At 36.6% G+C, this 14,056-nt stretch overlaps 1 protein-coding gene across 2 annotated transcripts in view; it reads right to left on the minus strand.

Annotated features, from left to right (window-relative positions):
• Positions 1 to 14,056, minus strand: part of GABBR2 (gamma-aminobutyric acid type B receptor subunit 2) — a 474,253-nt gene that overhangs the window by 158,502 nt on the left and 301,695 nt on the right. For both annotated transcript variants that reach the window (XM_051812706.1, XM_051812705.1), the window contains exons 9-11: positions 10,670 to 10,750; positions 7,743 to 7,893; positions 7,117 to 7,249 (exon numbers count right to left, since the gene is read on the minus strand). In XM_051812706.1, coding sequence (XP_051668666.1) covers positions 7,117 to 7,249; positions 7,743 to 7,893; positions 10,670 to 10,750 — 365 coding nt within the window. The remainder of the gene's footprint in view (positions 1 to 7,116; positions 7,250 to 7,742; positions 7,894 to 10,669; positions 10,751 to 14,056) is intronic.

Raw genomic sequence — 14,056 nt, forward strand, 5'->3', positions numbered from 1 at the left:
GCCTTCAATTAATTTTTGGATATACTGACTAATTGAATATTTCCTACTAATAATTTTTTCTCTATAATTCAAACACAATGTAGAAGTGTCAAAGGAAATTATATTCTTTGGTATACAACAATCAAGTATATTTATACAGATAGTAAAATGCAGTCTCCTAGTTCTCTTTCCTTTATACTTACTACACTATTTTGGTTTAGGGTTTGTTTTTGAAAGTATCATGTAGGAATTTGTGCTTTTTGTAAGTAGAAGCTCTTACAGGTGCATTGCTTGTGATAACTAAAAAAACCTAGAAATCATTTATCTGATGAACAACACTGTTGACAATCACCAAACACTGAAAGTGTCTCCATAGAGAAACAGACCTTTCTGGGTAATTTTTTTTAATGGAATAGTGAAACAACTTGATTCTTTAAGAACTCTTTCTTCAGCTGGTAAAATATTTAAATTATGTTTCTGTAGTGGAATCACTTAGATTTAAAATTCTTGAAATATATTTTTTACCATCTCAAAATGTTAATTTTATTGTGTGTGTGGTTTTTTTTTTTTTATTAGGGTTTTTTTTGGCTTTTTGGTTGGTTTGTTGGTTTTGGGGGTTTGGTTTTGGTTGGTTGGTTGTGGTTTTTTTGGGGGGGTTTTGTTTGTTTTGGTTTTTGGTTTGGTTTGGTTTGCTTTGCTTTTTAATAAAAACTTGCACATCTTTCTTTTGTAGGACTTGACACTCCAGACACTCTCCAGCTTAATATATGAGACTCAGACTGATTAATTTAGGGAATATCAATAATTAGCCAGTTCTACACACGCACTGGGTGGAAGCTCCAGTGCCCACAGGGGTAGGCTGCAGCTGAATATTACTGCTGAGCATCTTAGAGGCATCTCGTACTAGACTTAGGCACTTAAAAGGGACAAATGTGAGAATAAATCATGCTGTTGGTTTAGCCCTGCAGAGCACAATTATGTTTAAGAGGACAATTCTGTTGACTCTTATGGACTACTCATGAGTTGAAAATTAAGTACCTTCTATTTTTCTTGGCAAACCAGAGATGTAAAGGACAATTATTATGAACAAAAATGTGTCATCTCAACAAGTTTTCACTGGGTCGTGATCCTGCTTCTATTAACCATGGCAAAATTCCTTGCACAGGTCTACACAAGCAGACCACAAAGAACGAGTTCATCCCTTTGAATTATACTTTTCTCATTTATATCAAACATTTTTGACAAGTTTTTATGACTCTTAACACATTTTTAGAATTTATGTGGCACCAGCACAGATTCCTGCAAAATGTAAGTGGCAATAATGTTATAGAATTGAATCCTGCTGTTTTCACATAAATTAAGTACAGTGGCTCATCACATGCTGTGAGATCTCCTGTGGTGATTTCTTAATACACTTTAGATCATTTTTCAGAGTTAATCTGTGGGCAGAGTAAAAGATGTTACACTTTCTCCTTTTTCTATAAGGAGCTTCTGAAATCTGTCTGCTGTCCTACTGTAGGAGAGGCAAAACACTCTAAAAATATTACCTTAATAAATCTCTGACAAGGTTGTGGTGTATTTACTTCATCACACAACATAATTTTGTTTCTAGGATCTATTCAGCCTCATAACTTTTGTTTGAATCCTTTTTTTTTTACCCCCAAGAAAATGTCATTTACTAAAACAGAAGCAGAGCAGGCTTATGTTAAACTCAGTAACATGAGTTTTTCAAAGGCAATGAGAATTGCCTTTGAATTAAATAGGAGTGAGATCAGTCTCAGGCTGAAGGACAGTGAGGACAATTATGGAAGTGATTATACAAAAAAGGGATTAAAATTAACAGCTAAACAATTAAGTAGGAAATAAACTGAAGAATACAGACAAAATTAAAAAGGCCAGATGAAAAAAAATAAACAAAGGCTATGGTTTCTGGAGACAAAGAAATAGATTAGAGGTCTAAATCCTCTTGCAGTTCAGTAAAATTTGAGTATCTGTCTGTTTGGGTTTTCTTTAATTCCTGTCCAAAACTAAACAATTTGTGGAAAAGAATTAGGCAAATATGAGGTCTAAAGATGGGAAAAAAACCCCACCCCAAAACCTGAGTTTTGAAAAATGCCTAAAGAGCATAAAGAACATGAATAAGGAGCACATCTTCAACTACTGTCCAAATATCAAAGCCAGATGCTATTTTGTAGCACGGTATCTAGTCCCAGGGGCTCTTGCCCATAGTATAATGAGAAAACCACGGCTTCAAGGTGGCACTGCCCAGATGTTTTACTTTCAGTCAGTTGCCTCAAAAATGATTAAACAGAGAAAACTCAAAGTGACAAGTGAAGACAAAGCAGAAATAAATATTTAGGCAGAAGGTTCGTACATCTTCTCCCTCTCCCTGTTTACCCATTAGAGGCAAGTCCCTTCTTCCAGAACTGCTCTCAGCCATCTTTCATAGTTTTAGCAAGTTGCCCACCATGCCCCTCACCCTGCAGCCTGCTCCCATTCCTAGGAATCTGTTTCATAACATCTCACAACTGTCTTTTCCTGCCTGCTCCTCACTGCAGTCTCTCAGTGTCTGATGTCTTTTCCAGGATGTCTCTCCACTGTTAAACCACCGTGCAATCCTCACCTTGCACAGGTTCAGGGTTTCCCAAGAAAAGATGCAATGTGGACCATGGAGTTCCACCTTGCCTAGCTGTTCTCTCAGCATGGCAGACATAAGACTATGAAAAATCAGTAAAAAAGAACAAAACCTGCCTTTCACGTTGTTACACGGCACAGAGTCAAAAGTGTTAGTGATCCATAACTAAGAATAATACTAGTTGAAAACTAGAAAGGGCTTCTGAATATCTAGATATGTTTAAAGGTCACATCTTAAAGTACACCTTTGAGAAGATAAGGTCTATAACATCTACTGTTGCCAAGAATGCACATGTTCTCAAAATGTTTGACTGAGAAAAACACAAATTCTGGATACTAGCACAGACACACTGCAGTAGGCAGCTGGATCTTTCAGTGGTCTGACAAAGTGGTATCTTTATACTCTCTCTCTTTCTGTCTCTCTATCCCATCTCACCCCACTGTTTGGTTTCTTCTTTATGTACAAAGTACTCCTAGAAGAGTATGAATCCTATACTGAATTATTCTAAACATATCATTTGCCCCTTTTCTATCACTGCCATCACCCAGTACAGCACACTCTCTAGGAGATAGTGATGCTACACATCAGAACTACCAAGACTGAGGAGAAGCAGAGATGTTCAGTCTACCTAACACAGTAGACCTTTCTTTGAGGAGATTATGGGTATTTTACTCCAATGTGGAGTACTCAATCTTCAGCCCCAACCTAACAATTAGAAGTACCTATTTGAGGAAAATGCATAACAGAGAAGACTATGGTCCTCCTCGGGACCATAGTAGTCTTTCATCCCGTAGCAGTTCCAGCTTGCAAAGACATTACTTATCTTAAATGTAAACCATGAAATTCTCAGTGGAATGTATTGCAGAAGTCTAAATGTTATGATCATATCTAATATTCTCTCTATTTTAAGTATCTACATTTAGTATGTCAGCTTAAACTCTATTCATAGGATATGTCACTGGCATTGCTAATTTTGAGTCTCTCTCTTCCATATAATGAATGCTTTCAATTATATTTCCACTTGCTTGCATTTTTCCAGTTGGCATCACATCTCGTTTCACACCCTTACTTCTAACCTTTTTTTTGCTATGATATCATGGTAATTCTGAGATTAAAAACAAAGACAGAACATTCTCATTCTCTCTCTCTCTCATATCTGAAGCACTTTGTACTTTAGCATACATGCATTTAATGAAATATTGTATTGCTTTTCCTTGTTCTGTACAACCAATAAAGTTGCCATTAAGTAAGACTTGATCTAATGATTCAATAATACACTGACCACTTTCTCAGAACTCACTGTTCTGGATCATTTTAATTCCATATAACTGGAGTTTTAAAATATGATACCTAATCTCTAATTCTGATGTGAAACTAAATAATGCTACGTTTGCTATTATGAATTCTTACTGCAAGTACAAACAATTATTATGCATGTATTTGATTACTTTTCCATAGAAAATGGGCATACCAAGATAAAAACAAGTGTGTTTGGGAACAAATTACCCACTCTATCACAGAGTTAACATTATATAATTTCAAATACAAATATAATACCTCTATTCAGCAAATTATTTGACCAAATGTTTGAAGTGCTTGCTGACTCTCAAATACATTTACACTTGTTTCTGTTTCAGCATAATGACTTATACACCATATCCTCCCACAGTGCCTTACAGAGTGGAAAAGCTTATCAAATAAATCCTTTGAAACTTCCAGGTGTTAATGGTTTAATTTTGGATTATATTTCAGTGTCCTTGGAATATTACAGCAGTAAGCATATGGCATATGTAGATTTAGATTTTAGAAAAGTATAAAACAGACATTACAAAGCATTTCACCCTCCAAACAGTGGTATGAACACTGTACTACAAAGGAAACACACCCAATAGAGTTGAAAGTAATATCTACAATTTGGAAAACATTTTTTCTTGCATTTGTGAGCATAGAATCATAGAATGGCCTGGGTTGTAAGATATCTTAAAGATCACTTAGTTCCAATTCCCCCTCCATGGGCATGGACACCTTAGTGAACACAGTAGCTTTAAGGACTTCCTATAGTTGTTGTCAAAAATTTTCAGAAACTTGAACAGAGACTGTATATAACATATCTAATTAGGTACACTTGCTCTTGTGTATATACTGCTACCCTGGTGAAATCTAACCACTTTTGAAATACAGAAGACAAAGAGGGTGATTACTTGGCTTAGAGAGGGGATAACACTAATGACAGCTTTATAGTTTTGCATGTGCTTATAAAAGCCGAATGAAAATTTTTACTTCCCTACCAAAAAAATATCTCCCTTCATTGACATAGCTCTTCTCTGTGCCTGAGATGTATTTACTACACCCATGATTTGACTCAATGGCTTTTTATGGTCATTTTCCATTGTAGCTAGTTCTTTCAAAGACTAAGCCACAGTCTTACATAAAACGGGAATTTTAAACTAATCTCTCATTATGGCTAGAATGGGTAATCAAAATCATGCATTTCCAGGGAGATGGATGATGAAGAGAGATTTGTAATGGCCTGATCCTATAAGCACTGGTATCTGTAAGCAGTCCTTATGAAACCACTAAGCATACTGCCCATATGGAAATCTGGATGTTTACGACATGGAGCCAAATGTATGTACTGTACCCATCACTTTGTGGAAGTTTTGAGGAGAGGAGGAGAGAGAAAAGAGTTATTGAACAGAAAAGCATGTTTGTCTTTCATATTTATGAATTTCCCAGCATTAATTCAGAGTTTTCTAGATATGAGAAAAATGCATTGCCATAGTCAATGATAGCCATGTAAAGATGGTTATCATTATCTATGCTATATCTATCATTATTATCTAAGCTTCTAAGAGAAGTATAAGCTATTCCATTAAAAAATTATAACTGGAGAAGGAAATTTTATAAGAATTGTTTTAATGATCAGGAAGTCAGAAAAAAAAATTCCTGATTGGCAGCTACAGAAGGGTTTGTTGCATCTATGGATGAAAAACTAATTGCTGACAGAGCTAGGATTCATAAGGTACATCAGCAGCTGTGCACAGGAAAATACAATCAGAAATGCTTCTGTACGGACTGAAAATGTGGAAAGCCAAGACTGGGAAGAAATCTCATAGATACAGCATTTAACTATGTAAAAAAAAAATAAAAAATCCCAAAACTCTGTTTAAGGCAGGTGGTGTTACTTCTTAATCAAAGTTGGCTTTAGGACACAGCATTCTTCCTCACCCTTTTCTTTTATTGGTCATTTAATCAAGTGGCTATATTAATCAAGTGCCAACCCAGATCTATCCCTCTTCAGCAGATAGAGATTTAGTGCTTTACTGTAGAAAGACTGGATATTCTTTCTTTCTCTTTTCTTTTGCTGCTAATGTTTGAGTGTCTAAAATACAGCTGTGTCCATGCCCAGCTAAGGAGGGTAGGACTTTCCACAGACAATCCTGTACGTTCACCTATACTGTATCTTCTAGTCCATCTTGGCATATGCTAAAGAATCTCCAGTGTTTTGAAATGGTATAACTGAACAAGTCACATGGTATTTCACTTTTTTAATGGTTCTAGACAGTATGGAGGGTTTCAGCTGACATATTTGGATGTCTTCGCATCAACTAGCTTTATGCATCCAACTTTCATGCTTTGAATTATCCTGTCTCCAGTCATGACATCAGAAATTCAGACACCTAAAAAAAAAGTGCAGTGAACTGCAACTTTCTACAGACTTGAAGAAGGATCAAAACTGTAGTGAAGATAACTCCTAAGTAAGTCTGATATTCTTAGGCAACAGGTCTAAGCACAGTCTTCAAATTTTTTGAGAAGAAAATGTTTGTTTCTGGAGGGAATATCCTTGCAGTGAAGTTCTTTCTCTTTTCCCTTCTTTGAAATGTCCTCTGTAAGTTAGGCTGCACATTACAGTGAGCAATTAAGACATTTTAGATTTCTAGGTGGACATATTTAATTTGGTTTCAGAGTTGCTCGTTTTGATTTAACTAGACTGTATTCTATATGGATCTAAGCGTGTGTGAGTTTATAGTGTAGCCTGGAAGTAGTAGTACAAGTCTTTGGAGATTCAGCCAAAAAGATTGACTAAAAAGATCTAGGCAAACAGCAGTCATGAAGTTTAAAATAATATAGAATATATAAAGACAACATAGTAGTTTTACAGGTACTAGAGTTGTCATACTATGAGTACAACCTTTAGTAAATCATCTTCATATATATGATTTCAAAACAAGAAAGTACATCTACCCTTTCAGTCTGAGGTCAAATACCTATGCACATGAAGCTTTCAATACTAATACTAGTACTAACAACAACAACGTCAACAATAATAATAAAGCTTTGTGCAGGTCTAAGAATTTGGTCTCAGAAAATACCCCAGTAAAGAACAAAGAGATTCAGTGATTAAATGGACTAAGACATCCAACTACCTAAATTTTCTGTTTGCATTTCTCACAGGGCTTTCTGTAAGACTATCTTCAACTAGAATATATGGAGTTACTTACTGTGCAAAGTGTCTCAAATGTCTTTTCGGAGACAAAGGATCCATCAAGACCAAAAAGAAAAATAGATGCATAAGAAAGCATCCCTCCAAGGATAATAAGGTTGTTCATGTAGGGACTGGACATCTTTATTAGTCTATGGACAAAAGGTGATAGTGCATTAAGAGGAAAAGATTACTGCTAGGCTATTAGAGCAATAATGAAGAGCTTTTTGTAACCAGGCAAACAGATAAACCTTCTTGTAGAACTTTGTGAAATCTATAGGCATGCACAGTATTTGCTGTTTTATAAAGTCTAGCATTGTCTAGAATTGTTTTAGTATTTGAATGTTTACTAAAAAGACCTCCTGTTTAACTGATGAATTAATTAGCAAGGGTTAATATTATTAGAAGACAGTCAAACATAGATTAAAAAAATTACACTGTTCAGAGAGTATAAAAGAAAAATACAGTCTGTTTCATATATTACACAGCGATTTCAATTAAACAGTTCTAAAATATCATCTTTCCACAGTTTTAACATTTTCCTTACATATTTATATGTAGATAGATATATATACGTGACGGGTTCTACAAACATGGCATTTAAATATGAAAGAATTAGTGACAGAAGTAACACAAGTGTCTTACTTTTGATTTCTGTTTTTGATGTTAAAGAACAAGAAAGCACTGGCCATTATCATTCCTAGGATGGTGAGGGCAGAAAGGATGCTGTAGAGAGGTAGGGAGATTTTGCGCAGCTCCTCTTGTATAATTGTTTTGTCCTTTGGAGGCTCAAGTCCTAGAATTACATGAAGAAAAAAAAGCAAAACCTCAACCAGATGCAGAATTTCTGTAAGAAACTTTGCCTTATACATGATTCAGTACATTTAGCAACCGTGAACTACACCAGTAGTTGATGAAGTCATTGACTTTGACAGACATATGTTAGTCACATAGATTGACATGAAGATTTGTATTTCTGGAACAGGTAAATATACTCTTTGGAAGAAAAACCACAACAAAACCCTGATGCAGAAACTCATACATGATAACTAGTCTCATTTTAAAGTTCAGATAAACACTAAAATGAATACTATGACTGTAAATCTTAACATGAGGTTATTGCTTTTCTGAAACAAGTGACAGAACAATGAGTAGAAAACAGAAGGCATCTCTTCTGTGCATACTGTCATGACCAGAGCAAATTCAAACGGCCTGTTGAGACCATTCTTGGTGTAACATCACTAGGACAGGAAATAGCCCTGTGGGATGAAATGGGGTCCTGGGCTGAGGGCAAGGTGGGGGAAGCCCTGGGAGAAGGGAAGGCAGGACTGTTGGTGCCTTCAGAATAATAGAACAATATGGAAAAATATTTTTTGGCAGAAGTGTTATAGGAACAGATCCACTTTGCAAATCCCTGCAGACGTGGACTTGAACATATGAACTTAAAAGATATGTTTAAAGCCATGAGCTTGATTGACAGTCAGCTCCCACTATTAAAAGTCTTGGTTTAATGAGGAGAATCACTGTCTAACAAGTGCAATAAAGCTCTGCATCCCCTACTTCCCACGCTTCAGTTTACCTGCTTACTAACTTTTTCCTTGGTGCAGGGAATTGGAAAAAGGCCCTTTGCATCACTGTCTTCCTTCAGAATTGTATTTGTGTGCTCTACACTGCCTGAGCCTGTCCTTTTTCATCAGTCCTCTGTGGGGTTGCAAGGGTGACCACATGGGGCCAAGAAGCTCCACTTCACAGCATGGCTGCAGAAGCAGAGCTCTGCAGAACCACAGATCACAGAGCTATAAGTGACTGACTAGTAGTTGCCATGGCTAATTTTTACGTCCACTCTTCTACTTTGCACCTAAAAGAATATTCAAGGATTTATACAACAAAATAACTTTACCCATACCAGTTAAGTTGAAATAATTCAGACCATGGAAACTTGCTATCCTTTTGTCTTTATGCCAAAGATTTAAAAAAAAAAAAATCCTTTAGGTGATTACAATAAAGTGACAGTGAAGGGATCATTTACTGTTTTGATAGTGGAGAATTTTCTTCTTTTCTTTTTCCCTCCACAGAGTATGCATTTACAGTCCATGGCAATTCACAAAACTAGACGAGTAACAAAACAAAAAGATAATAAAGCACACATCTGATTTAAAATAACTAACACTAAAGAATAAAACCTCACAATGCTGTATTTGAACCATAGAGAGTATACTGATGGTTTGCACTTATTAAATATAAGAACACCTTCAGATGTGGTCAGAACAAAAACTGTCTTGTTCTGAAAAAAACTGTATAGAGATTTTTTTTCCCATCATATACTGTCTATAAAGGCAAGGAATTATGAACAAAGCCTGTCTCCTGTTACTTGATTCATCCTGCATACATTCTCTGGAAATTAATGGTATTGATTCACTATTCAACTACATCATTAGTTCCTCCTTGCAGCAAAAATAATCTGCTGGGTCCCAGACTCTGGTAACTGGGACAAGTTCTGCATTCTTCATTTCCAAAGCCTCATTCTCCAGACAGATGTGAGTTTGTGTAGATGTGCTCTTTAAAGTCCTTTAAAGCAAAGGATACCAAAAGGAAAGGCGGAAAAGTAGCCATGAATTAGATCACTTCAGTGAAACTCCACCCATGCTCATGCCATCCTTGGGTTTTGGGACACTAGAGGAAGGTGTAGTAGAGTACAGCAGCTTGATACTCATGCACCTCACCACTCCTAGAGAAAAACCACACAGAACTGACAAAGTCAACTTGACTTTATCTTACTGAACTGCACCATAGCAGAACTTAGGAATAAATCTTAAATATTAGCTTTGAAAAAATAGTATGTATGCCTATATTCAACAGGAGACACCCTTAAAACTCATTTCAGCTCACATCTGACTGCTATGACCATATGCTCTGAAAACCATGGGTATGCCCACACTCCAACTGCTGTGAGGGCAGACGAAGTTCCCATGTTATCTTTGGAACTGCATGGGATAAAAAAAGGCAAGAAGATACAGCAACAAGGCTATATGCCTGCTGTGGACCTTGGGAGAGCTGCTGGGCTAAATACCCTCTCTGGCCCTGTTTCACATGGGCCATGTTAAAGCTAGTCTTTGTATTTTAAAACTCTATTTTCTAACTACCTAAAAGACATCTCCCAAAGAAAAACAACCACCTCCCTCTTGTGTCTGCAAACATAGCACATGAGAACATCCCTCAGGTGAGATGAGCTGGGGGAGTGGGAAATAGGGATTAAATAAGAACATTATTCATTGGTGGAGACGAAATAGAAGACACATCTGCTTGCTGAAATATCAAAGAACATTTGTGTACACATATAAATTTGAATTTGCCCTGTCATTGGAATAAAAACCAAGTATACAATTTCCAAATATTGCGATTTTCTGTTCAGAATCCTATTTTTTAAGCACAGCTTAGTTCCCTTTCTCTTTCTTCAGTGTCATACTTTTTTATTAAAAATACTAAACCAGTTCTTTAAGAGCATGCATTCTTACGAACTACATACATCTATTCATGTCACTCCTATACCTTTTTCCAGTCTTCTCTCCTACCTTGGAATCTGATGACACTGTTGTTTATTTCCAGTGTGTCAGCTACAGCATTGTATTCTCCCACCTTTACTTCCTTTCGCTCTGCAGAGAAACAAACAAGAGTGATTGCTTATGGCAGTTCACATGTTCTCAATTATTTAACCGATTTTTTCTTCTTTTTTGACAGTATGTCAAAAGGAAAAGAAATATGAAAGAATAGGGTATGAATTATTAAATCAGAATGCCAGACAGCTAACATCATTAAAAGAAATATTTCTGATTCTTGAAAGAAATGCAAAGTATTTTTAAGAACTCATTTACATAATCAGGAAACTGTTATTGGGCACAGACATCTCCAGCTTAAAGATCACACAGTTTCTTACTGGCTCATACTATGCAGGACATTTTTGCTGGGAGAGCAGGTATGGCTAAATCACACATTCCCCTCCCATTTAAACAACTAGGACATCTTGCTTAGTGAAGTATTTCCCAGGAGATTCATAGCAGCAGGCTCCAGCCAGTATGAAGTAGATTGGCTAGTTAGCAGATAGGCCAGGAATCAAATCTCTTACTCTGACTGGGAATTAGCAACTCATTAGTACCCTGACTGCAAACCTTACTATGTTATATAATTAAAGCCAACATGCATTTGAGATAAAATTTTACAGTTAGTCTCATCTGCTATTTTGGGACTATGGTCACATACATGACTTTCCTGCACCTAACGGAATAGCGTATGCAGATAGAGGAATTTAATTTGTTTGTCTGCTGCCTTGGTCACTGTAGCTGGAACTCTGACATGCATTTTTCCCACACATCTGATAGCATCTGGCATGAACGAATTTCTGCCATTTCTGTTGGGTTTTTGGAATGGCTTAGAAGTGCAAGAACTTACTAAATTATCACTCTTACACTAAAACTTTTACATTTTGATCATACTTATAAACTCGAGGCACACTGGACACAGTTTTCTTTGATGAGTTAGCTCAACAGAAAAGTAGGCCCTTCAGGCCTCTATATTGGGGCATGCAATTTACATTTAAATTCTGAGCTCATGACCCTATTTGTGACACTGATTTTGGGAGCTGATGACCTTGAACTAGATTGCGAATTTGAAAAGTCTGTATTTTACCCAACAGATCCACAGTAACCTTTTCTCCTTTCTCACTCAAAGTGATTTTTGCCTCTTCAGCTCTGCTGAATGGAGCACCTAGCTCCATTTTAGTAAAATCTGCAGGCTGACTAATACTAATCTGAGAGCTCACAGGAGGTAAAAGTTTTCCTTACATAAATAATTATTTTTATTGTTAAAATTGTCTACACAGAACTGTAGATTGGGCTGCAAATCTGACAGGGAGACCTAGGCATTTGTCCCCCCATCAAAAGCTGGAGTTTCCAGCTTCGAAGACTAATTTTCATTTCACATGAGTGTGATCTACTTGGAGGGCCCTAAGACTAGTTTGGAATAAAAGCAGGATCCCCTGGTCCCCAGCAGCAGTTTACAGAGCCCATCCATGTGGCATCATATACTCTTAGGAGTGAATATACGTTTGTAATTTCTGTCACTGACTGAAATTCTCTGTGAAATAGATACATGAATAAATTCCCGACAGTTGTAAACTGTAAAAGAAATATTCCTAGTAGTCATTTAAAAGCTAAACTTTTAAATGTCATTTAATGCTAAAAACAGAACTGATTCACTTCCATTTGTATTTGTATCATGACAGCTTTTACCTGTAGATCTAAAACATCAAAACACAACCTAGAGAGAAGAGAGACAAACATCAGAATGCATATTGATATACAGTGTGCATATTAGATGCCAGATGGTCCACAGCATCTACTGATAGGAAAGAGGGAAGACGTGCACCTTGATGTTGGTCTAGCCACAACTTTACAGCAACAGGTTAAAGCCTGATAGCTCTGATAAATGTAGAGGAGAAAAGAGTAATTGCTCTGCAACTATTTCTGGAGCTGGGACTAGGTGAGATGTGATAAGCATGTAACAGGTGGAGAGCATACAAAAAAGACAGTGTAAATCCATGGTCTGATTAAAGTACTGCAGTTGAGAAAGTTTTTCTGTGATTACTTCATGTGACATACAGTGTCATTCCTTTTCAACATTTCTATATTCTTACATGGCTTCCTTCGCAGATGAAGTAACACAGAGAATGTGCCTGATGAGGTAGCCTACAACTACCTAGCCTGGGTACCAGGAGCTAGCCCTTGTAGGAATGGAGCTTGGCAGCTGGAGAAACAAACTTCCAGGCCAGCCCGAAGATCAAGACTTTTTTGATCGAGAAACCCAAGACTGTGGGGAAAACCTGCAACATTTAGTACCAGGGAACCACATTATCAATGCCTTGTCCCTTACAAAAAGGAAAGGACAGTTCATAGAGAACATGCCAAGCTTTACTGAAGTCAAGAAAAGCCATAAAGATATTTGATATCTTAAACAACTGGGGGAATTAGTCTATGAGGGAAATAAACCAGATTTTTATTGAGAGGAGGGATATACTATCCTCTTGGTATGATTAAAGGGGTGCTGAGAGGGAGACACCAAAAGGTTTTGTTCTCTCAGCAAGGAGTACAACTCAGTTTTTGGTTTTTCAGATCCCCAAGTACAAGTGTTGATCAGTGAAAAAGTCACCTCCAAATACTAAATAAAGGAAGCAAGGAGGCAGCATTATGGCTCTCTCCTGTTTATCATAGGTCAACATAGATAAGGATGTAAGTGGAGGCTCTGTATTTCTATGTGTCATTTCATCCAGTTTGCTTTGAAAATTCTGAATTATTCAAGTTAGTATACTGTTGGTATAATGTAGCTCAGTCAAAACTTCTGAGTGTTCAACAACAAAAGGATAGGAGGAAGTGGAACTCCTCCAAAGAAACACAACAACAAAGTGCTTTGTACAATATTCACAATATGATGCTGACTTCTTTTTGTAGTGCTTCCATTATTTTTAACTAGATCTTTCCACACTCATGATAGAGAGATTGTACTGAAATCCCTCAGTTCATGTTAAAATGAGGAAGAAAAATATTGGGGGAAAATATACTGGGTTTGTGAGATAATGTTTGTCAATACAATGACAGGAGGGGTGAAATTTCAGAATTTGAGTCTGCAGCTGTTCTTTCAAACAGGAAGAAAAAAGTATGAAAACTAACCAACACAGAGAAAACTGCCCCAGAAATATGTGAGTGAAATGTATGCCTATCTCACAGAATTATAAACAACTAATCCTTGATTTTAATTAATTATCTCAGAATAGATTACTTATATGGCCAAGATGAAAGCCTTCTACCAACAAAGAACAGAGCTAATCTTAAAGGTATATTCAAATTTTTTCTTCTACATATTTTATTACAGAATTTTATAGCCCACTTTAAGCAACTCCAGACAAATTA

Source organism: Manacus candei, unplaced genomic scaffold (genome assembly GCF_025592945.1).
Source record: "Manacus candei isolate 608988 ecotype Guabito, Panama unplaced genomic scaffold, ASM2559294v1 h1tg000088l, whole genome shotgun sequence".
In the NCBI taxonomy this organism is placed as follows: domain Eukaryota; kingdom Metazoa; phylum Chordata; class Aves; order Passeriformes; family Pipridae; genus Manacus; species Manacus candei.